The 24986-nt window shown below is 44.8% G+C and overlaps 1 protein-coding gene across 6 annotated transcripts in view; it reads right to left on the bottom strand.

Annotated features, from left to right (window-relative positions):
- The window catches only part of LOC106579423 (actin-binding LIM protein 1), a 168810-nt gene that overhangs the window by 12673 nt on the left and 131151 nt on the right, over positions 1-24986 (bottom strand). For 5 of the 6 annotated variants that reach the window (XM_045702618.1, XM_014159318.2, XM_014159324.2 and 2 more), the window contains 3 exons: positions 24705-24752; positions 10630-10718; positions 9605-9719 (listed from right to left, as the gene is read on the bottom strand). In XM_045702618.1, coding sequence (XP_045558574.1) covers positions 9605-9719; positions 10630-10718; positions 24705-24752 — 252 coding nt within the window. Of the gene's footprint in view, positions 1-9604; positions 9720-10629; positions 10719-19580; positions 21199-24704; positions 24753-24986 lie in introns of those variants that run through there. The other variant, XM_014159326.2, reaches the window with a different exon arrangement.

The following is a 24986-nucleotide window of genomic DNA, read 5'->3' as shown; positions in this document are numbered from 1 at the left end:
TTTTGCCGCCTTCTGAGAGCCTATGGCAGCCGTAGGAAGTGTCACGTAACAGCAGAGATCCTCTGTAATGGATAGAGATAATCAAGAAGGGCAAGAAATTGTCAGACAGGGCACTTCCTGCATGGAATCTTCTCAGGTTTTGGCCTGCCAAATGAGTTCTGTTATACTCACAGACACCATTCAAACAGTTTTAGAAACTTTGGCGTGTTTTCTATCCAAAGCTAATAATTATATGCATATTCTAGTTTCTGGGCAGGAGTAATAATCAGATTAAATCGGGTACGTTTTTTATCCGGCTGTGAAAATACTGCCCCCTAGCCATAACAGGTTAACCTGTTTGGGATAGGGGGCAGTATTTTCACGGCCGGCTATAAAAAACGTATCCGATTTAATCTGATTATTACTCCTGCCCAGAAACTAAAATATACATATAATATAACAGAACTCATATGGCAGGCCAAAACCTGAGAAGATTCCATACAGGAAGTGCCCTGTCTGAAAATGTGTTGTCCTTCTGTAGCATCTCTATCAAAAATACAGCATCTGTGCTGTAACGTGACATTTTCTAAGGCTTCCATTGGCTCTCAGAAGGCGCCAGAAAGTGTAATGGGGTGTCTGCTGTCTCTGGGTGAAGAACAGCAGGAGAATTTGTTAGTGGTCAGCCTGGGAACAGTGAGACTGAGAGGCGCGTTCACGAGAATTCTCAATTTTTTTTCTTTCAGCCTTTGAATGTATACAACGTCGCCCGGTTGGAATATTATTGCTATCTTACAAGAAAAATAGCACAAAAATGGATTTTAAACAGCGTTTGTCATGCTTCGAAGTACGATAATGGAATATTTTGAATTTTTTTGTCACGAACTGCGCTCGAGCGTCACCCTTCGGATAGTGACCTGAACGCACAAACAAAACGGAGCTATTTGAATATAACTATGGATTATTTGGAACCAAAACAACATTTGTTGTTGAAGTAGAAGTCCTGGGAGTGCATTCTGACGAAGAACAGCAAAGGTAATCCAATTTTTCTAATAGTAATTCTGAGTTTAGTGAGCACCAAACTTGGTGGGTGTCAAATTAGCTAGCCTGTGATGGCCGAGCTATCTACTCAGAATATTGCAAAATGTGCTTTCGCCGAAAAGCTATTTTAAAATCGGACACCGCGATTGCATAAAGGAGTTCTGTATCTTTAATTCTTAAAATAATTGTTCTGTATTTTGTGAACGTTTATCATGAGTAATTTAGTAAATTCACCGGAAGTTTGCGGTGGGTATGCTAGTTCTGAACATCACATGCTAATGTAAAAAGCTGTTTTTTGATATAAATATGAACTTGATTGAACAAAACATGCATGTATTGTATAACATAATGTCCTAGGAGTGTCATCTGATGAAGATCAAAGGTTAGTGCTGCATTTAGCTGTGGTTTTGGTTTTTGTGACATATATGCTTGCTTTGGAAATGGCTGTGTGATTATTTTTGGCAGGGTACTCTCCTGTCATAATCTAATGTTCTGCTTTCGCTGTAAAGCCTTTTTAAAAACGGACAATGTGGTTAGATGAACGAGAGTCTTGTCTTTAAAATGGTGTAAAATAGTCATATGTTTGAGAAATTGAAGTTATAGCATTTTTGAGGTATTTGTATTTCACGCCACGCTCTACCATTGGATGTTGGTGAGGCGTTCCGCTAGTGGAACGTCTGTCACTAAAAGGTTAAAGGGAGTGCTCCTAACCACAGCTTGTTACCTGTAAAAAAGACACCTGTCCACAGAAGCAATCAATCAGATTCCAAACTCTCCACCATGGCCAAGACCAAAGAGCTCTCCAAGGATGTCAGGGACAAGATTGTAGACCTACACAAGGCTGGAATGGGCTACAAGACCATCGCCAAGCAGCTTGGTGAGAAGGTGACAACATTTGGTGCGATTATTCGCAAATGGAAGAAACACAAAAGAACTGTCAATCTCCTTCGGCCTGGGGCTCCATGCAAGATCTCACCTCGTGGAGTTGCAATGATCATGAGAACGGTGAGGAATCAGCCCAGAACTACACGGGAGGATCTTGTCAATGATCTGAAGGCAGCTGGGACCATAGTCACCAAGAAAACAATTGGTAACACACTACGCCGTGAAGGACTGAAATCCTGCAGCGCCTGCAAGGTCCCCCTGCTCAAGAATACATATACATGCCCATCTGAATTTTGCCAATGAACATCTGAATGATTCAGAGGACAACTGGTGAAAGTGTTGTGGTCAGATGAGACCAAAATGGAGCTCTTTGACATCAACTCAACTCGCCGTGTTTGGAGGAGGAGGAATGCTGCCTATGACACCAAGAACACCATCTCCACCATCAAACATGGAGGTGGAAACATTATGCTTTGGGGGTGTTTTTCTGCTAAGGGGCCAGGACAACTTCACCACATCATTTGACGGGGCCATGTACTGTCAAATCTTGGGTGAGAACCTCCTTTCCTCAGCCAGGGCATTGAAAATGGGTCGTGGTGGGTATTCCAGCATGACAATGACCCAAAACACACGGCCAAGGCAACGAAGGAGTGGCTCAAGAAGAAGCACATTAAGGTCCTGGAATGGTCTAGCCAGTCTCCAGACCTTAATCCCATAGAAAATCTGTGGAGGGAGCTGAAGATTCGAGTTGCCAAACGTCAGCCTAGAAACCTTAATGACTTGGAGAAAATCTGCAAAGAGGAGTGGGACAAAATCCCTCCTGAGATGTATGCAAACCTGGTGGCCAACTACAAGAAACGTCTGACCTCTGTGATTGCCAACAAGGGTTTTGCCACCAAGTACTAAGTCATGTTTTGCAGAGGGGTCAAATACTTATTTGCCTCATTAAAAAGCAAATCATTTTATAACATTTTTGACATGCATTTTTCTGGATTTTATTGTTGTTATTCTGTCTCTCACTGTTCAAATAAACCTACTATTAAAATTATAGACCGCTAATTTCTTTGTAAGTGGGCAAACGTACAAAATCAGCAGGGGATCAAATACTTGTTTCCCCCACTGTATATGGGGCTTTGGTTATAAAACGAATGACACTGTGATAGATTGCATCCAGTTTGTTTAGTAGAGTGTTGGAGGCTATTTTTAAAGATGACATTGCCTAAGTCAAGGATCGGTAGAACAGTCAGTTTACGAGGGTATGTTGGGCAGCATGAGTGAAGGAGGCTTTGTTGGCAAAATAGGAAGCCGATTCTAGATTTAATTTTGGATTGGAGATGCTTAATGTGAGTCTGGAAGGAGAGTTCAGTCTAACCAGACACCTAGGTATTTGTAGTTGTCCACATTATAGGTCAGAACCGTCCAGAGTAGTGATGCTAGTCGGGCAACAATCGGTTGAAGAGCATGCACTTAGTTTTACTAGCATTTAAAAGCAGTTGGAGGCCACGGAAGAGGTGTTGTATGGCATTGAAGCTTGTTTGGAGGTTTGTTAACAGTGTCCAAAGAAGGACCAGATGTATACAGAATGGTCTCATCTGCGTAGATGTGGATCAGAGAATCACCAGCAGCAAGAGCGACATCATTAATATATACAGAGAAAAGAGTCGGCCCGAGAATTGAACCCTGTGGCACCCCCATAGAGACTGACAGAGGTCTGGAGAACAGGCCCTCCGATTTGACACACTGAACTCTGTCTGAGAAGTAGTTGGTGAACCAGGCGAGGCACTCATTATAGAAATCAAAGCTATTTAGTCTGCCGATAAGAATGCAGTGATTGACAGAGTCGAGAGCCTTGGCCAGGTCGATGAAGACTGCTGCTCAGTACTGTCTTTTATCAATGGCAGTTATATCATTTAGGACCTTGAGCACGGCTGAGGTGCACCCATGGCCAGCTCTGAAACCAGATTGCATAGTAGAGAAGGTCCAGTGGGATTCGAAATGGTTGGTGATCTGTTTATTAACTTGGCTTTCGAAGATTTTAGAAAGGCAGGGCAGGATGGATATACAGTTGAAGTCAGAAGTTTACATACACTTAGGTTGGAGTCATTAAAACTCGTTTTTCATCCACTCCACAAATTTCTTGTTAAAACCTCTTACATCTAGACGTTCCGCTGGCGCGAATTACAAACTCCTCGAAAATCCGAAAACTTCAATTTTTCAAACATATGACTATTTTTCACCATTTTAAAGACAAGACTCTCCTTTATCTAACCACACATTCCGATTTCAAAAAGGCTTTACAACGAAAGCAAAACATTAGATTATGTCAGGAGAGTACCCAGCCAGAAATAATCACACACCCATTTTTCAAGCTAGCATATAATGTCACAAAAACCAATACCACAGCTAAATGCAGCACTAACCTTTGATGATCTTCATCAGATGACACTCCTAGGACATTATGTTATACAATACATCCATGTTTTGTTCAATCAAGTTCATATTTATATCAAAAACCAGCTTTTTACATTAGCATGTGACGTTCAGAACTAGCAAACATACCGAAAACTTCCGGTGAATTTACTAAATTACTCACGATAAACGTTCACAAAAAACATAACAATTATTTTAAGAATTATAGATACAGAACTCCTTTATGCAATCGCGGTGTCCGATTTTAAAATAGCTTTTCGGTGAAAGCACATTTTGCAATATTCTGAGTAGATAGCCCGGCCATCTTGGCTAGCTATTTTGACACCCACCAAGTTTGGTACTCACCAAACTCAGATTTACTATAAGAAAAATTGGATTACCTTTGCTGTTCTTCGTCAGAATGCACTCCCAGGACTTCTACTTCAATAACAAATGTTGGTTTGGTTCCAAATAATCCATAGTTATATCCAAATAGCAGCGTTTTGTTGTGCGTTCAAGACACTATCCGAAGGGTAAAGAAGGTTGACGCGCCCGGCGCGTTTCATGACAAAAAATGTAAAAATATTCCATTACCGTACTTTGAAGCATGTCAAACGCTGTTTAAAATCAATTTTTATGCGATTTTTCTCGTAAAAAAGCGATAATATTCCGACCGGGAAACCGTGTTTTCGTTCAAAAACTGAAAATAAAAACATGGAGTCGTCTCGTGCACACGCGCGCCAGTCTCATTGTTCTCAGATCGACCACTTACCAAATGCGCTATTGTTTTTCAGCCATGGCCTGCAAAGTCATCATTCAACGTTCTGGCGCCTTCTGAGAGCCTATGGGAGCGTTAGAAAATGTCACGTTACAGCAGAGATCCCCTGTTTTGGATAGAGATGATCAAGAAGGCCAAAAAATGGTCAGATAGGGTACTTCCTTTACGCAATCTTCTCAGGTTTTGGCCTGCCAAATGAGTTCTGTTATACTCACAGACACCATTCAAACAGTTTTAGAAACTTTGGAGTGTTTTCTATCCAAAGCTAATAATTATATGCATATTCTAGTTTCTGGGCAGGAGTAATAATCAGATTAAATCGGGTACGTATTTTATCCGGCCGTGAAAATACTGCCCCCTATCCATAACAAGTTAACAAAACTATAGTTTGGTAAGTCGGTTAGGACATCTAATTTGTGCATGACACAAGTAATTTTTACCAAAAAAATTTCCAGACACATAATTTCACTGGATCACAATTCACATACACTAAGTTGACTGTGCCTTTAAACAGCTTGGAAAATTCCAGAAAATGTCATGGCTTTAGAAGCTTCTGATAAATCGTGTCAATTAGCCTGAGTCAATTGGAGGTGTACCTGTGGATGAATTTCAATGCCTACTTTCAAACTCAGTGCATCTTTGCTTGACATCATGGGAAAATCAAAATAAAACTGCCAAGACCTCAGAAAAAAAAATGTAGACCTCCACAAGTCTGGTTCATCCTTTGGAGCAATTTCCAAATGCCTGAAGGTACCACGCTCATCTGTACAAACAATAGTACACAAGTATAAACACCATGGGACCACGCAGCCGTCATACCGCTCAGGAAGGAGACACGTTCAGTATCCTAGAGATAAACGTACTTTGGTGTGAAAAGTGCAAATCCCTCCCAGAACAGCAAAGGACCTTGTGAAGATGCTGGAGGAAACAGGTACAAAGGTATCTATATCCACAGTAAAACTAGTCCTATATCGACATACTCAGCAACCTGAAAGGCCACTCAGCAAGGAAGCAGCCACTGCTCCAAAACCGCCATAAAAAAGCCAGACTACGGTTTGCAACTGCACATGGGGACAAAGATTGTACTTGAGGAAATTGCTGTTTGGCCATAATGTTTGGCCATAATGACCATCGTTATGTTTGGAGGAAAAAGGGGGAGGCTTGCAAGCCGAAGAACACCATCCCAACCATGAAGCAAGGGGGTGGCAGCATCATGTTGTGGGGGTGCTTTGCTGCAAGAGGGACTGGTGCACATCACAAAATAGATGGCATCATGACGTAGGATAATTATGTGGATATATTGAAGCAACATCTCAAGACATTAGTCAGGAAGTTAAAGCTTGGTTGCAAATGGACAATGACCCCAAGCATACTTCCAAATTTGTGGCAAAACGGCTTAAGGACAAGAAAGTCAAGGTATTGGAGTGGCCATCACAAAGCCCTGACCTCAATCCCATAGAAAATTTGTGGGCAGAACTGAAAGTGTGTGAGAGCAAGAAGGCCTACAAATCTGACTCAGTTACACCAGCTCTGTCAGGAGGAATGGGCCATAATTTACCCAACTTATTCTGGGAAGCTTGTAGAAGGCTGCCCAAAGCATTTGACCCAAGTTAAACAATTTAAAGGCAATGCTACCAAATACTAATTGAGTGTATGTAAACTGACCCACTGGGAATGTGATGAAAGAAATAAAAGCTGAAATAAATCACTCTGATTATACTGACATTTCACATTTTTAAAATAAAGTGGTGATCCTAACTGACCTAAAACTGGGAATTTTTACTAGGATTAAATGTCAGGAATTGTGAAAAACTGAGTTTAAATGCATTTGGCTAAGGTGTATGTAAACTTCCGACTTCAACTGTAGGTCTAACAGTTTGGGTCTATAGTGTCTCCCCCTTTGAAGAGGGGGGTGACCGTGGCAGCTTTCCAATCTTTGGGGATCTCATACGATATGAAGGAGAGGTTGAACAGGCTAGTAATAGGGGTTGCAACAATTTTGGCGGATCATTTTAGAAAGAGAGGGTCCAGATTGTCTAGCCCAGCTGATTTGTAGCGGTCCAAATTTTGCAGCTCTTCCAGAACTTCAGCTGTCTGGATTTGGGTGAAGGAGAAGCGGGCGGCTTGGACAAGTTTCTGCAGGGGGTGCCGAGCTGTTGGCCCGGGTAGGGGTAGCCAGGTGGAAGCATGGCCAGCCGTAGAAAAACGCTTATTGAAACTGAAGATAGATGGGGTCGATCAATTCACATTTGGTGTCCAAGACAGTTGGGGGCTGAACGGGGCCTATAACAAGCAGCAACGGTGAGAGACTTGTTTTTGGAAAGGTGGAATTTATTAAAGCAGAAGCTCGAATTGTTTGGGCATAGACCTGGATAGTATGACAGCTTGCAGAGTTCTCTGCAGTCGATTGCAACTCTGCCCCCTTTGGCATTTCTATCTTGTCGGAAGATGTTATAGTTAGGGATGGACATTTCTGGATTTTTGTTAACATGCATGAAACCAAGGCTTTTACGGTTACAGAAGTCAAGAAATGAGAGCGCCTGGGGAATGGGAGTGATGCTGGGGGCTGCAGGGCCTGGGTTAACCTATACATCAGCAGAGGAACAGAGGAGGAGTAGGATAAGGGTACGGCTAAAGGCTATAAGAACTGGTCGTCTAGTGTGTTCGGAACATTGAGTAAAAGGAGCAGGTTTCTGGGCATGGAAGAGTAGATTCAAGGCATAATGTACAGACAAGGGTATGGTAGGATGTGAGTGCAGTGTTGGTAAACCTAGGTATTGATTGACGATGAGAGGTTGTCTCTAGGGGCACCAGTTAAGCCAGGTGAGGTCACCGCATGTGTGGGGGGTGGAACAAAAGGTCTAAGTCACATTGGGCAAGGCTAGCGGCTCTACAGTGAAATAAGATTATAATCACTAACCAAAACAGCAATAGACAAGGCATTTTGACATTAGGGAGAGACGTGTGTAACCGAGTGATCATAGGGTCCAATGAGTAGCACTAGATGAGTCAGGGAGACAGATTTCGTAGTCGCTGCTACGCTAGGCGAGCTGGAGACATGGCGATTCAGAGAGATGGGAGATGGGCCTAGCTCGAGGCTAGCTCCAAGCTAACTGGTTAGAGAGAGACGTTAGCCAGGAGTAGCCACTCTGATAGCAGCTAGCTAGCTGCGATGAGCCGGTGTAAAGGTTCAGAGCTTGTGGTAGGAATCCGGCGATGTGGTAGAGAAAAAGCAGTCCGATTTGCTCTGGGCTGATATTGCGCTGTGCAGACTGGCAGGAATTGACCGGGTTGAGGCTGGCTGATGTCCGAGTTAACGGTGAGGACCACTAGCAGTGGCTAACTGACTACTAGCTAGTGGCTAGTTAGCTGGCTAGCTTCTGAAGGGGGTTCCGGGTTCTAAAGTATAAAAATAGCAGATCCATACCACATTGGGTAAGGCGGGTTGCAGGAGAGTATATTCAGTCCGTAGATGGAAAGTGAGATTAAAATATATATACGAAGAAAACAATATATACATGGGACAGGACAAGACAGACACACGTCTGACTGTTACTCCATCTTGGAAGTGGCGTTGTGAAATAAAGTAGCAGGATCATTGGTATGACTGAACTCTGAAACAATTATATTAATTTGGGGACAGGTTGAAACATTCATGGACATATAGCTAGCTAGCTTGTTATTTTACCCGAAATGCACAAAGTGTTTTTTTTCTGGATCGTTGTTGAATTTGGACCTATTTTGCGTCACACAAAATTGTATGTTCTCTTCTCCGAAGATTGATCCACAGATTAAAAGGGACACCAAGTTAGTTTCTAGTAATCTCTCCTTTGGTCTTCTCCTCTTGTGGACTTTATATGGTGGTTTGCAACCAACTTTAAGGTGCATTACCGGTACTAACTGGACTGTGGACCTTGTTTCATCTTTCAATCACCCACATGAGTTTATGCTCCTAAAAAAACAATTAGGAGATGGGACTTTCAGTGAGTCAAATATCAAAAATAGAACCTAGTTCTATTTTAGTGCCTGGCTACGCAGACGCTCGTTAAAGTGTGCAAACTAATTAACGTGGGCATTATGGTCAGTATGTTAGGCACAAGTCAGACTCAAGGTGCAATCCATTCGGAGAAACTCCCAGCATGCCTTATTTGATGAATTTACAATGCTCAGAGCGCAGATACAGGCTCCCTAAGTTTAAAACGAACAGGTCTAAACTCTGTCATCCCAGCTGCTGTCAGCTTCCTCAAACAAGCTGTAGTAGTATTGTGTGCTGTGTACATATGGCTGTATATACTGGTTTTGTTTGTGGAAATTTATTGTCATGTGTTCATTGTGTTTTGTTAACTACGTGCTGCAAAATGAATTGCACCTCAGGGATAATAAAGACTCTACTCTATAGATAGAGATACTATTTCAATTCGCTTTCTTTCAATTTACCATAATTAGCAGCTCATTTGATGTGGTTCTTATAAACAATGTGCTAGTTACTATATGATGAGGTTGGTTAGAACATACCTCCATCACAGTTGGTCTGCTGGGGGTCATAGCGCTGAGCTGATTGGCTGCGTTCCCTGATCTGCTCCTTCTCATTCTCCTCCTTCATTATCAGCTTCCCCAAACCAGACTGGATCTGTGGACCCACAGAACATTATGGTAAAATGTAACTTAAAGAGCAACTGTCTATAAAAAGCAATGAATCCTTTTGAAAACAGCCTACGTGGCATCAATATGAGTCAGAGAGAGTTATTCTAGTATGTACAATGTACTAAAGTGTAAATAGGATAATTTGGGTCATACAGTCAGTCTTGTCTAAAATGGAGTTTGGAACATCCGTGTGTCACAACAGGTAAGGTAAATGAAGGTTGGGTTTTGATTTGACGTACATTTATATTTGCCCACTAAGATGGGATGAACAGCTGCGGTGATTGCTCTCTATCCAATAGCATAGATAGAGAGACAGACCTGCCCAGCAGCCTGACTTTGTTTACACAAGACAACACATCGTCGCACATTTTGTACTTGAGAAATACTGCACCAAACACCTTAGTTAGATGTCCATTCTGGATTTTGAGTAAGTGAAATAAGCTTCTGTGTCTACAGTGCCTCATGGGGGAGAAAGATCATTAACCAGACGCGGAATCGGTCAGGAAACACACCTCCAAGACTGAAATATCGATTTTCAAATGAGCAACAGAAAAATACACATGCCAAACGGCGTGTTCAGTGCCTTTTTAAAGCCTGTAGGTATAATGCATTATGATCAAGTTATAACGCACTGTAACACTGGTCCTGAGCATGTATGACCATCTTATGTTTTTTGATCCTTACTAAATACCAGCTATTTTGAGTCAGTTAAAATGTTGAAACATAATGTAGTGTAAACATTATTATGAGACAGTATGAAGGCTTGATCATGCTTCTAAGCATTATACCTGCAGGAATACAATTTTACAAACATACTGTACAATAGTAGAGCAGAGCTGCCTATCTGGGCCAGTGTGTGTTTGTGGGAACAGGTGTATTAATGTGCCTTCTCTAACCTTGTTGATATGCTCCTCCTGGAGCAGCTTTCTCTTCAGGGCCTCCTCTTCCTCCTCTTCCCTAGACCGTCTCCTTCCTCCTTCTGATCCTAGGACAGCGTACACAACCCACAAATAAGCCAACAGAAAAACATGCACACACACCCAGACTCACAGGTCCATATCTATCAAGGCACAAGGTGAGACCCAGATGCAGACACAGGAGGCAGATGGTTGGAGTTTTACAATGTTTATTAATCCAAAGGGGTAGGCAAGAGAATGGTCGTGGACAGGCAAAAGGTCAAAACCAGATCAGAATCCAGGAGGTACAGAGGGGCATACAGGCTCGTGGTCTAGGCAGGCAGAAAGGTCAGGCAGGCGGGTACAAAGTCCAGAAACAGGCAAGGGTCAAAACCTGGAGGACTAGAAAAAGGAGAATGCAAAAAGCAGGAGAACAGGAAAAACGCTGGTTGACTTGGAAACATACAAGAGGAACTGGCACCGAGAGATAGGAAACAGGGATAATTACACTAGGCAAAATCAGCAACACCTGGTGGGGGTGGAGACAATCACAAGGACAGGTGAAACCGATCAGGGAGTGACAGCACCTCCTCCCCCCCCCCCCAGGGACGCCACCAGGCGTCCTACCTGGGCGCATACCTGGCTGACCGGGGTGGAAATCGGCGATGAGGGCCGGGTCCAAGATCTCTTTAGCAGGAACCCAGCACCTCTCCTCCAGGCCATAACCCTCCCAGTCAACCAGGTACTGGAAACCCCTGCCCCGAGGTCGAACCTTCAGGAGGCGTCTCACCGTATACACTGGCTGGCCATCGATTACATTTACATTACATTTACATTTAAGTCATTTAGCAGACGCTCTTAACCAGAGCGACTTACAAAATGGTGCATTCACCTTATGATATCCAGTGGAACAACCACTTTACAATAGTGCATCTAAATCTTTTAAGGGGGGGGGGGGTTAGAAGGATTACTTTATCCTATCCTAGGTATTCCTTAAAGAGGTGGGGTTTCAGGTGTCTCCGGAAGGTGGTGATTGACTCCGCTGTCCTGGCGTCGTGAGGGAGCTTGTTCCACCATTGGGGTGCCAGAGCAGCGAACAGTTTTGACTGGGCTGAGCGGGAACTGTGCTTCCTCAGAGGTAGGGGGGCCAGCAGGCCAGTGGTGGATGAACGCAGTGCCCTTGTTTGGGTGTAGGGCCTGATCAGAGCCTGAAGGTATGGAGGTGCCGTTCCCTTCACAGCTCCGTAGGCAATCACCATGGTCTTGTAGCGGATGCGAGCTTCAACTGGAAGCCAGTGGAGAGAGCGGAGGAGCGGGGTGACGTGAGAGAACTTGGGAAGGTTGAACACCAGACGGGCTGCGGCGTTCTGGATGAGTTGTAGGGGTTTAATGGCACAGGCAGGGAGCCCAGCCAACAGCGAGTTGCAGTAATCCAGACGGGAGATGACAAGTGCCTGGATTAGGACCTGCGCCGCTTCCTGTGTGAGGCAGGGTCGTACTCTGCGAATGTTGTAGAGCATGAACCTACAGGATCGGGTCACCGCCTTGATGTTAGTGGAGAACGACAGGGTGTTGTCCAGGATCACGCCAAGGTTCTTAGCACTCTGGGAGGAGGACACAAGGGAGTTGTCAACCGTGATGGCGAGGTCATGGAACGGGCAGTCCTTCCCCGGGAGGAAGAGCAGCTCCGTCTTGCCGAGGTTCAGCTTGAGCTGGTGATCCGTCATCCACACTGATATGTCTGACAGACATGCAGAGATGCGATTCGCCGCCTGGTTATCAGAAGGGGGAAAGGAGAAGATTAATTGTGTGTCATCTGCATAGCAATGATAGGAGAGACCATGTGAGGATATGACAGAGCCAAGTGACTTGGTGTATAGCGAGAATAGGAGAGGGCCTAGAACAGAGCCCTGGGGGACACCAGTGGTGAGAGCGCATGGTGCGGAGACAGATTCTCGCCACGCCACCTGGTAGGAGCGACCTGTCAGGTAGGACGCAATCCAAGCGTGGGCCGCGCCGGAGATGCCCAACTCGGAGAGGGTGGAGAGGAGGATCTGATGGTTCACAGTGTCAAAGGCAGCAGATAGGTCTAGAAGGATGAGAGCAGAGGAGAGAGAGTTAGCTTTAGCAGTGCGGAGAGCCTCCGTGACACAGAGAAGAGCAGTCTCAGTTGAATGCCCAGTCTTGAAACCTGACTGATTAGGATCAAGAAGGTCATTCTGAGAGAGATAGCAGGAGAGCTGGCCAAGGACGGCACGTTCAAGAGTTTTGGAGAGAAAAGAAAGAAGGGATACTGGTCTGTAGTTGTTGACATCGGAGGGATCGAGTGTCGGTTTTTTCAGAAGGGGTGCAACTCTCGCTCTCTTGAAGACGGAAGGGACGTAGCCAGCGGTCAAGGATGAGTTGATGAGCGAGGTGAGGAAGGGGAGAAGGTCTCCGGAAATGGTCTGGAGAAGAGAGGAGGGGATAGGGTCAAGTGGGCAGGTTGTTGGGCGGCCGGCCGTCACAAGACGCGAGATTTCATCTGGAGAGAGAGGGGAGAAAGAGGTCAAAGCACAGGGTAGGGCAGTGTGAGCAGGACCAGCGGTGTCGTTTGACTTAGCAAACGAGGATCGGATATCGTCAACCTTCTTTTCAAAATGGTTGACGAAGTCATCCGCAGAGAGGGAGGGGGGGGAGGAGGATTCAGGAGGGAGGAGAAGGTAGCAAAGAGCTTCCTAGGGTTAGAGGCAGATGCTTGGAATTTAGAGTGGTAGAAAGTGGCTTTAGCAGCAGAGACAGAAGAGGAGAATGTAGAGAGGAGTGAGTGAAAGGATGCCAGGTCCGCAGGGAGGCGAGTTTTCCTCCATTTCCGCTCGGCTGCCCGGAGCCTTGTTCTGTGAGCTCGTAGTGAGTCGTCGAGCCACGGAGCAGGAGGGGAGGACCGAGCCGGCCTGGAGGATAGGGGACAGAGAAAATCAAAGGATGCAGAAAGGGAGGAGAGGAGGGTTGAGGAGGCAGAATCAGGAGATAGGTTGGAGAAGGTTTGAGCAGAGGGAAGAGATGATAGGATGGAAGAGGAGAGAGTAGCGGGAGAGAGAGAGCGAAGGTTGGGACGGCGCAATACCATCCGAGTAGGGGCAGAGTGAGAAGTGTTGGATGAGAGCAAGAGGGAAAAGGATACAAGGTAGTGGTCGGAGATTTGGAGGGGAGTTGCAATGAGATTAGTGGAAGAACAGCATCTAGTAAAGATGAGGTCAAGCGTATTGCCTGCCTTGTGAGTAGGGGGGGAAGGTGAGAGGGTGAGGTCAAAAGAGGAGAGGAGTGGAAAGAAGGAGGCAGAGAGGAATGAGTCAAAGGTAGACGTGGGGAGGTTAAAGTCACCCAGAACTGTGAGAGGTGAGCCATCCTCAGGAAAGGAACTTATCAAGGCGTCAAGCTCATTGATGAACTCTCCAAGGGAACCTGGAGGGCGATAAATGATAAGGATGTTAAGCTTGAAAGGGCTGGTAACTGTGACAGCATGGAATTCAAATGAGGAGATAGACAGATGGGTCAGGGGAGAAAGAGAGAATGTCCACTTGGGAGAGATGAGGATTCCAGTGCCACCACCCCGCTGGCTCCATGCTCTAGGGGTATGCGAGAAAACGTGGGCAGACGAAGAGAGAGCAGTAGGAGTAGCAGTGTTATCTGTGGTAATCCATGTTTCCGTCAGCGCCAGGAAGTCTAGGGACTGGAGGGTAGCATAGGCTGAGATGAACTCAGCCTTGTTGGCTGCAGACCGGCAGTTCCAGAGGCTGCCGGAGACCTGGAACTCCACGTGGGTCGTGCGCGCTGGGACCACCAGGTTAGAGTGGCAGCGGCCACGCGGTGTGAAGCGTTTGTATGGCCTGTGCAGAGAGGAGAGAACAGGGATAGACAGACACATAGTTGACAAGCTAAAGAAGTGTTGTTTCTTGTATTATTGTCTCCTGTGTCTTTAGAGAACTGTTTCACTTTGATATCCTTTTTCTTCTGTCCTGATTTTCTCTTTCTTTTCTTCTGTTAGGATTACCCAGGGGGGCGGGATGGGCCTGGAAACAGAAGACAAAGGACAGTGAGACGGGCTTAATTCTGGACAAATGGAAGGTAGGGTGGATATGGAGGGTACGGGGTAACAAGACGGACAGCAGTGGAAATCAGGACAGTGGAGATGGGAAAAGGACCAATGAACCGGGGAGACAATTTGCGGGACTCTACCCGCAGGGGCAGGTTCCGAGTGGAAAGCCATACCCTCTGCCCAATGTGGTAGCGGGGAGCTGGGGTCCGGCGACGGTCCGCTTGTCGACGATAGCTGGAGTTGGTCTTGAGAATAGCCGCCCTGGCTCTTCTCCAGGTACGTCGACAGTGTCGGACAAACATCTGGGCCAGGGGTATGCTGACCTCCTGCTCTTGTTCTGGGAAGAGTGGAAGCTGGGAAGGGTGTTCCGGACATACGCCACCCAGACCAGTTGGCTCCAGGTAGTGGGATTGTTTGAGACTAGGCATCTAAGTGTGGTTTCCAGGTCTTGGTTGGCTCGCTCGCTCAGACTGACAGTTGGTTTGGGGATGGAATCCAGATGACAGGCTGGCCGATGACCCAATAAGGGTGCAGAATGCCTTCTAGAGCTGAGATGAGAACTGAGGACCCCGATCAGAGACCATGTCTACTGGGAGTCCATGGATCCAGAAGACATGCTGCACCATAAGCTGGACCATCTCCTTGGCAGAAGGTAGTTTGGGGAGAGGGATGAAATGGGCAGCCTTGGAAAACCGGTCGACTACTGTCAGAATGACAGTGTTGCCATCAGACGGAGGAAGCCCAGTGACAAAGTCCAGAGATATGAGACCAGGGACGATTAGGGAACGGTAGTGGATGCAGGAGGCCAGAAGGAGCTTGCCATGGAGTCTTGTTTTGTGCACACACTGGGCATGCGGCGATGAAGGCAGAGATGTCAGGAACCATTGTGGGCCACCAGAAGCATTGTCGAAGGAAGGCTAGTGTTCAACGGGACCCTGGATGACAGGTCAGCCTGAAGGAATGAGCCCATTCCAGGACCGGACTGGATTAGGGACAAACAGCTGGTTTGCTGGGCCCCCCTTCAGGTCCAGGCTGGGAGCGTTGTGCCTCACGGACCAGGTTCTCAATACCCAAATCCAGTGGCAGCAAGGCATGAGGTAGGGAGAATGGTTTAACCTGTTGGGGCTAGGGGGGAGTATTTTCACGGCTGGATAAAAAAACGTACCCGATTTAATCTGGTTACTAATCCTACCCAGTAACTAGAATATGCATATACTTATTATATATGGATAGAAAACACCCTAACGTTTCTAAAACTGTTTGAATGGTGTCTGTGAGTATAACAGAACTCATTTGGCAGGCAAAACCCTGAGACATTTTCTGACAGGAAGTGGATACCTGATGTGTTGAATTACCTTTAAGCCTATGCCATTGAAACACACAGGGGTTGATTAATGTTTTGGCACTTCCTATTGCTTCCACTAGATGTCACCAGCCTTTACAAAGTGTTTTGAGTCTTTTACTGTGAGATCTGACCGAACAAGAGCCATGGAACGGTGATGGCCGATTAGACTCTGGCGCGCGAGTTCATGTTGGGTACCCTCGTTCCAATACGTTATAAAAGAGAATGCATTCGTCCACCTTGAATATTATTCATGTTCTGGTTAAAAAAGGCACTAATGATTTATGCTATACAACATTTGACATGTTTGAACGAATGTAAATATATTTTTTCCCCTCGTTCATGACGAGAAGTCCGGCTGGCTTAGATCATGTGCTAACAACACGGATCTTTTTGGATATAAATGATGAGCTTTTTTGAACAAAACTACATTCGTTATGGACCTGGGATCCCGGGAAGTGACATCTGATGAAGAGAATCAAAGGTAATGGATTATTTACATAGTATTTTCGATCTCTCCAACATGGCCGTTTGTCTGTATAGCAAAGCATATTTTTCTGGGCGCAGTGCTCAGATTATTGCAAAGTGTGATTTCCCAGTAAGGTTATTTTTAAATCTGGCAAGTTGATTGCGTTCAAGAGATGTAAATCTATAATTCTTTAAATGACAATATAATATTTTACCAATGTTTTCTAATTTTAATTATTTAATTTGTGGTGCTGACTTGACTGCCGGTTATTGGAGGGAAACGATTTGCTCAACATCAATGCCATAGTAAAACGCTGTTTTTGGATATAAATATGAACTTGATAGAACTAAAAATGCATGCATTGTCTAACATAATGTCCTAGGAGTGTCATCTGATGGAGATTGTAAAAGGTTAGTGCATCATTTTAGCTGGTTTTATGGTTTTGGTGACCCTGTCTTTGAATTGACAAAACATTACACACAGCTATTGTCAATGTACTCTCCTAACATAATCTAACTTTATGCTTTCGCCGTAAAACCTTTTTGAAATCGGACAACGTGGTTAGATTAAGGAGATGTTTATCTTTCAAAGGGTGTAAGGTAGTTGTATGTTTGAAAAATTTGAATTTTGACATTTATTTGGTTTCAAATTTGCCGCTCTTGAAATGCACCTGCTGTTGATAGGGTGCACAACGGGTGGCACGCTAGCGTCCCACATAGCCCCAAGAAGTTAAGAGGGCTTCAGGCTTCACATTCTATGACCCTGGACGGTAGGAAATGGTGAAGTTAAATCCGGTGAACATGAGGGCCACCGGGCCTGCCTGGAGTTGAGGCACTTGTCTGTACGGAGATATTCCAGGTTTTTATGGTTGGTCCAGACCAGGAATGGCTGTTCTGCTCCTTCCAACCAGTGCCTCCACTCTTCCAACGCCATCTTCACCGCCAGGAGTTCATGGTTGCCAACATCGTAGTTCCTTTCAGCAGGATTGAGACGATGGGACAGGAAGGTACAGGGATGAAGCTTCTGGTACTGGGCAGATCGCTGGGACAGGATGGCCCCCACTCCAACTTCTGAAGCATCCACTTCCACCAGAAATTGACGCGAGGGTTCTGGATGGATGAGGATGGGTGCTGTTGTGAACCGATGCTTCAGATCCACAAAGGCTTTGTCGACAGCTGGAGACCATGTAAACGGAACCTTGGGAGAGGTGAGTGCCGAGAGGGGGGCCGCCAGGGTGCTGTAGTCCTGAATGAAACGGCAGTAGAAGTCTGCAAAACCAAGAAACCATTGCAACAGAACCCTGGACGTTGGGGACTCCAACCCAGGATGGAGCTTGTGGTCCAGTCAATCACAGGTTTGTGCTTTTGTAGCCAGGAAAATCCCAAAACAACCAGAACATGGGGAGATGCAATGAGGAGGAACTGTATGGTCTCACTCTGGTTACTAGAAACCCGTAATTGAACGGGCACAGTACTATGGGTGACTCCCCCTAGAGAGCGGCCATCCAGTGCCCTAGCATCCATGTGAACAGCGAGAGGCTGAGTGGGAATACCAAGCTCCGAAGCAATAGTGGCATCCATAAAACTTCCATCAACCCCAGAGTCAATGAGCACTCAGACTTAGATTGGTCTCCCCACAGTACAAGCACAAAAAAGGTGTGCAGGTGATGGGAATTAGGGAAATCCTAGTCTGATTCACCATGGTGCTGGTACCCATTAGAGACAAGGGTTTCCTAATAGGGTAGCTATAAAATGTCCTGCCCCTCCACAGTACAGACAACAGTTACTGTTCATCCTCCGTGAGCGTTCCCCAACTGATAACCTAGCTCTTCCCAACTGCATAGGCTCAGGAGTATCCAACTCACCCAGACGAGAGGTCTCGGGTGGCTTCGAATCCTCTCGGAAGAGCTGCCTTTGGAAACTTAAGGATTCCCTTGGAGGTGAACGCACTATAGCGGATGCACGAGTGTGCCCGAGACCAGACCTCCTCTCACTCTTGCGTTCCCTTAGGCGTCCATCAATTTTAATGGTTAGGGCGATAATGGAGTCGAGATCGATCGGCAATTAACCGAGCAGCTAGCTCATCCTTTACCTCAGATAATCCGTGCAAAAAAAGTATTGAAAAAGAGACTCTGGATTCCAGGCACTCTTGGTGGTCAACGTGCGAAAATCAACTGCGTAGTCTGCCACTCTACTAGAGTTTTGACATAAGTCAAGGAGTTTACTGGCCGCCTTTCTCCCGGAAACCGGAGATTCAAATACCTTTCTCACTTCTGCCATAAATTCCTCCAGATGACCACAAATGGCAGATTGTTGCTCCCAAACTGCCGTAGCCCAGAAGAGTGCCCTTCCCGACATTAGCGTAATAATATACGCCATCTTCGATCGGTCTGAAGGAATCGAAGATGGCTGTAGCGCAAAAATAAGCGAGCACTGAAAAAGAAAACCCTGGTAGGTACCAAGATTCCCCGAATATCGCTCCGGAGATGGTAAGCGGGGTTCCCGGGGAGCCGGGATAGGCTGTACAAACTCACCACAGATAAGAGAAAAAATTACTGGGTGATTGAGGTTTTTCCAGAGTTGGCAGTCAACCTCTGAGCTAACTCCCCGATTTGCTCCATAATAGCTTTTAACCCATGGTCGTGGCGTTCCGTCAAGGACTTGAGCCCTTCCAAAAGGCGCTGTACCAACTCCTCATTTCTCCTAATGGTGGCTTCCTGCAGGGAGACCGCGTGGTGGAGCTGGTCCAAGTCTGCTGGGTCTGTCATGGCCAGTTCTTCTATCAAGGCGAGACCCAGATGCAGACACATGAGGCAGATGGTTGGAGTCTTACAATGTTTATTAATCCAAAGGGGTAGGCAAGAGAATGGTCGTGGACAGGCAAAAGGTCAAAACCAGATCAGAATCCAGGAGGTACAGAGTGGCAGATAGGCTCATGGTCAAGGCAGGCAGAAAGGTCAGGCAGGCGGGTACAAAGTCTAGAAACAGGCAAGGGTCAAAACCGGGAGGACTAAATAAAGGAGAATGCAAAAAGCAGGAGACCGGGAAAACCGCTGGTTGACTTGGAAACATACAAGAGGAACTGGCACAGAGAGACAGGAAACACAGGGATAAATACACTAAGGAAAATCAGCGACGCCTGGAGGGGGTGGAGACAATCACAAGGACAGGTGAAACAGATCAGGGCGTGACACTTATCACTGTATGTGAACTACGGACATCTTGACCGAGGAGCAGTGCTAGAAACAGTAAAATGAGACTGTCCAAAACTATAACAGAATGCATAATATAATGCTTCCATCTCTGGTCATCACAGTCACAAAAGTACTGTCCAGGATTTTAAAATGGATTTACAAAAGTACTGGAGGATTTATCTTTCCAGCCATTTCAGTGGAATTGAAGAACAGGGGTGTGGGAGAACACAAATGAGAGACATAGTTGACTAGACATACACACAGACAACACCAGGGCAGTACAACTACTCAGCTGCACTGAATGTTAATGCAGACATTACAACAGTGTTCACAAGATGAGCTTTGTACTATTAGTTTAATACACAGAAAAACACAGTGTAGGAAAACAGGTCAGTTTGAGGCCAGTCTCAGTCACAGTAGCTCTGTCCAAGTCATTTGTGAATGGTGTAGATACAGGTAACTGCCAAAATAAAGGAAACACCAATATAAAGTGCCTTAATAGGGCGTTGGGGCACCACGAACTGCCAAAACAGTTGTAATGCGCCTTGGCATAGATTCTACAAGTGTCAGGAACTCTATTGGAGGGATGCTACACCATTTTCCCATGAGAAATTCCATAATTTGGTGTTTGGTTGATGGTTGATGGTGGTGGAAAATGCAGGCGCCGCCCCAGAATTTACCATAAGTATTCAATTGGGTTGAGATCTGGGGACTGAGACAAACACAGCCCCTTCAACAACAAAAAAATACAAAACTGATAATGTGCAACTGGGTATTTTTATACATGACCCTAAGCATGATGGGATGCTAATTTCTTAATTAACTCAGGAACCACACCTGTGTGGAAGCACCTGCTATCAGTAAACTAAAAGTGGTTCCATTATTTTGGTAATTACCTGTATATCAATCAATTGATTGATTGTATAGGTAGCTGTAAACGAAAGTAAAACTGAAGATCTAGTAAGCAAAAAGTGACATGACGCCAACAACAACAGCCTTTCAAGGAGACACTATTCAGCATCAGCAAAAATAATTGTAAAAGTCTGTGTTCCAGAGTCAAATTCTAGTAAGAACAGGGATGCAATAAAACTTAGTGGTGGGGTTAAGCTACAAGTGCATAAAAGTGATATTCTGCCCTATTCATAAAGAACCCCAACCACTACATCCTAGACACTTGTTGAAATCTGAGAGAACATGGCAGAAATTACACCTATTCTATCAGAGTGAGCTATTGGCATATTACTCAAACCTATCAAATCCTCTTGGTTCTCCACAAATGTCTAGGGGGTTGTGAGCCTCTAAGCGGTGGGAGGTAGGGCAGTGCAAGCATGCTCATAGGGAGCCTACTGTACCTAAGGTAACCAGGGCCAGTGAGAAAGCGCAGGGGGGCCAGTGGACGCTCTGGCTCGGTGATGTGTCATGGGCAGCAGGAAACGTAGCGGATCTGATGATTTCATCAGCAGACTTTCTTTTTGGTGCGGGTGAATCTAGGTTGGTAACCAGGGGAACTGGACTATCAGTGTCTGAGTAAGTCCTTTGAAACACAGCTGAACATTTCAACATCTGTCTGAAATGTTGTGTGACGATTTCTACATGGTAAAGATCAAAATAATCCCGCAACCTTACACTTACACCTATTACTCAGAATTGTACATAGATTATATACAGCGCATTCGGAAAGGAGTCAGACCTCTTGACTTTTTCCATATTTTGTTACGTTACAGACTTATTTTAAAATGGATTAAATAGTTTTTCCCCCTCATCAATCTACACACAATACCCCATAATGACAAAGCAAAAACTGTTTTTTATACATTTTGCTGATTTATAATAAAAAATAAAACAATATAACACATTTACATAAGTATTCAGACCCTTTATTCAGTACTTTGTTGAAGCACCTTTGGCAGCGTTTACAGCCTCGAGTCATCTTGGATATGATGCTAGAAGCTTGGCACACCTGTATTTGGGGAGTTTTTCTAATTCTTCTCTGCAGATCCTCTCAAACTCTGTAAGATTGGATGGGGAGCTTTGCTGCACAGCTATTTTCAGGTCTCTCCAGAGATGTTAGATCAGGTTCAAGTCCAGGCTCTGGCTGGGCCACTCACGCACATTCAGAGACTTGGACCAAAGCCACTCCTGCATTGTCTTGGCTGTGTGGTTAGGGTCGTTCTCCTGTTGGAAGGTGAACATTCACCCCAGTCTGCGGTCCTGAGCGTTCTGGAGCAGGTTTTCATCAAGGATCTCTCTGTACTTTGCTCTGTTCATCTTTCCCTCGATCCTGAATATTCTCCCAGTCCCTTCCACTTAAAAACATCCCCACAGCATGATGATGCCACCACAATGCTTCACCATAGGGATGGTGACAGGTTTCCTCCAGACGTGAAGCTTGACATTCAGGCCAAAGAGTTCAATCTTGGTTTCATCAAACCAGAGAATTTTGTTTCTCATGGTCTGAGAGTCATTTGGGTGCCTTTTGGCAACCTCCAAGTGGGATGTCATGTGCCTTTTACTGAGGAGTGGCTTCTGTCTGGCCACTGATTGGGCCTGATTGGTGGAGTGCTGCAGAGATGGTTGTCCTTCTGGAAGTTTCTCCCATCTCCACAGAGGAACTCTGGAGCGCTATCAGAGTGACCGTCGGGTTCTTGGTCACCTCCCTGACTAAGGCCCTTCTCCCCAGATTGCTCAGTTAGGCTGGGAGGCCAGCTCTCGGAAGAGTCTTGGTGGTTCCAAATTTCTTCCATTTAAGAATGATGGAGGACATTGTGTTCTTGGGTACCTTCAATGCTGCAGACATTTTTTGGTACCCTTCAACAGATCTGTGCCTCAACACAATTCTGTCTCTGAGCTCTATGGACAATTCCTTTGCCCTCATAGCTTTGTTTTTGCTCTGACATGCACTGTCAACTGTGGGGCCTTATATAGACAGGTGTGTGCCTTTCCAAATCATGTCCAATCAATTGCATTTACCACAGGTGGACTCCAATCAAGTTGTAGAAACATCTAAAGGATGATCAATGGAAACAAGATGAATAATTATGTAAATAATGTAATTCTGATTTTTATTTTTAATACATTTCCAAAAATGTTTTCTGTTTTCGCTGTAACATAACAAAATGTGGATAAAGTCAAGGGGTCTGAATACTTTCCAAATGCACTGTAGATAGTTGTAGTGTGCACCGCTGAAGGGGTGCTCCGTCCTAGGAATGTTAAAATGAAATCTTGAAACATGGTTCAGGATGGCAATCAGATTGAGCGTTAACCTGTGTTGGCTGACATCTGAATTGCGGATGTTTTGGCGGTGTTAGTGAGCGGCTGCTCTTGTGTGTCATCAACCACTCCCTTCCTTATTATCCCTACTGTGTTAGAAGTTCTAAAGGGCAATATAAAGTGTAGGCTCTATTGATGATAGAAATAATGATAGGGGGATTTATAACTTATCAGTGTAATCGAGGTGTAGACAATAGAAGATCACGTATTTGAGTGTTTGAACTTGTAACACGGCTGCATGGGATTTGTCTGATATAAAGTTGGATGTGGTTTCGCTGCATTCAATGATAAGGTAATGCAAGGAGCCGTTTGTTGATTTGACAGCTCTAACGCAGTTCCACCTCAGCCACCATTAAAACAACCTCCATGCAGAGGTCGGCTAGCGCGGATCTGATAAAATCTAGACCTTATTTCCATTAAATATTTATTAGTGACATGTTTCGGAGCATTCTCCTTTGTCAAAGCACCACTAGTGGGGAAGGAGCAGGCTTCAAAACATGTCAGGATTAAGTATTATTGAAGGGAATTAAGTTGCCATCCTGAAACTTCTTTTTAGATTTTTGGATATGCTGTAGTCACATGCCTTGATATTTTGCTTAGGCATTAGATGCTCAGAAAGTGTTCAGAAATTGTTTGGTCAGAGAGAGACTTCAAACAGTATTAACACATTGACATTGGAGGTGGTTACAGTAAGGTGGTGTACAATCAGAGATCAACGTGGTGATCACACGATTTCAATCCAAACAAATAAACCATAATTGAAAGGACCCTATACCTTTAAAAGTTTAGGTGCTGCTTTGTATAGCTTAGTCAGGTGTTTGTTCACCCACACCCGCCCGCAAATTGTTAATAACACATTCGCAACCGCCCGACTATGTGTGATAAAGTGAAAATCTGAGGCCTGCACCCAACCCTAACCCGTAAATATAGAAAATGCATTGTACAGTCAGAGATGTCTTTACTTTTTTTTGACAGGCATTTTTAGAGAGGCCCATGTTTCTGCTTATAATTTCAAACATTTTGGTTGGCTATTTGTCAGTCAACTTGTCTATAATTAGATACGTGCAGCTTCTCTTCGGTCATTAGTTTTTGCCCTAGAAGACTAAATAAACCCTACGTCAAAAATTGCTAGAATGAATGCTTCAATCTAGTTGACATCGGTAAAGTTTGTTTTCTCTTTCATCTCTGCAAAGATGTTTATAGGTACTGAAGAGAAAATGCACAAAAAAAAAAACAATGGGAAAGATCTTTCGTGCTAAATTTCAAAATTACAACAGTTTGACCAGTTTTAAGGAAAGTCAAAGCTGTTAAAATGACCCAACATGTTTTTGATAAAATGTCAGTTTGGCTTGGATACATATTTTATGTGGTTGATACTATCAGCTTTTAGCCTACATTTAGCCACATTTTCTATATTAGCGGGTAAGGGTTGGGTGTGGGCCTCAGATTTTAACTTTATCACATATTTGTGCAATAGTTGCGGGCGGGTGAAACAAACAGCTGATCCACACAGTATTTCATGACCCTAAACCCGCCCCGCAGATATAACCACGGGGACTGAGGGTTATGAGTCAACCCGCGCATCAATAAGCTAAGCTTATCGATTTGTTATAGCCAATGAGGCTCATGACACTATTTGGGAATAATAGTATCAGTATAAGTATTCATAACAATAATGATGCTGTTAATACTGGTGAAACCAGGTCGCGGAGAGTGAATGTACCGTGTTGTTTGTAGATGGGTGGTTTCCTGTAAATGTTGATCCCCTGATCTGAAAGGATAAAGGGAGAAAGACAAAACTCAGTCTTTTGCATTTCTTGTATACGTATCAAACACTTTTCCTGTGACACAGAGGGCATTGTGAAATGACTAATGAAAAATACCACAGAGGGAGGGTGTCTTCACAATCACACACTGTAAACCAATAAACATCAGCATTTACATTAAAATTGACATTAAAATCAATTATTATTTTATACAGAGAGTCTTATATTCGTGATGTCTG

This window comes from Salmo salar, chromosome ssa19 (genome assembly GCF_905237065.1).
Source record: "Salmo salar chromosome ssa19, Ssal_v3.1, whole genome shotgun sequence".
In the NCBI taxonomy this organism is placed as follows: Eukaryota; Metazoa; Chordata; class Actinopteri; order Salmoniformes; family Salmonidae; genus Salmo; species Salmo salar.
Note: the sequence above shows the minus strand (reverse complement) of the source record. Positions and strands in the feature narration are given on the sequence as shown.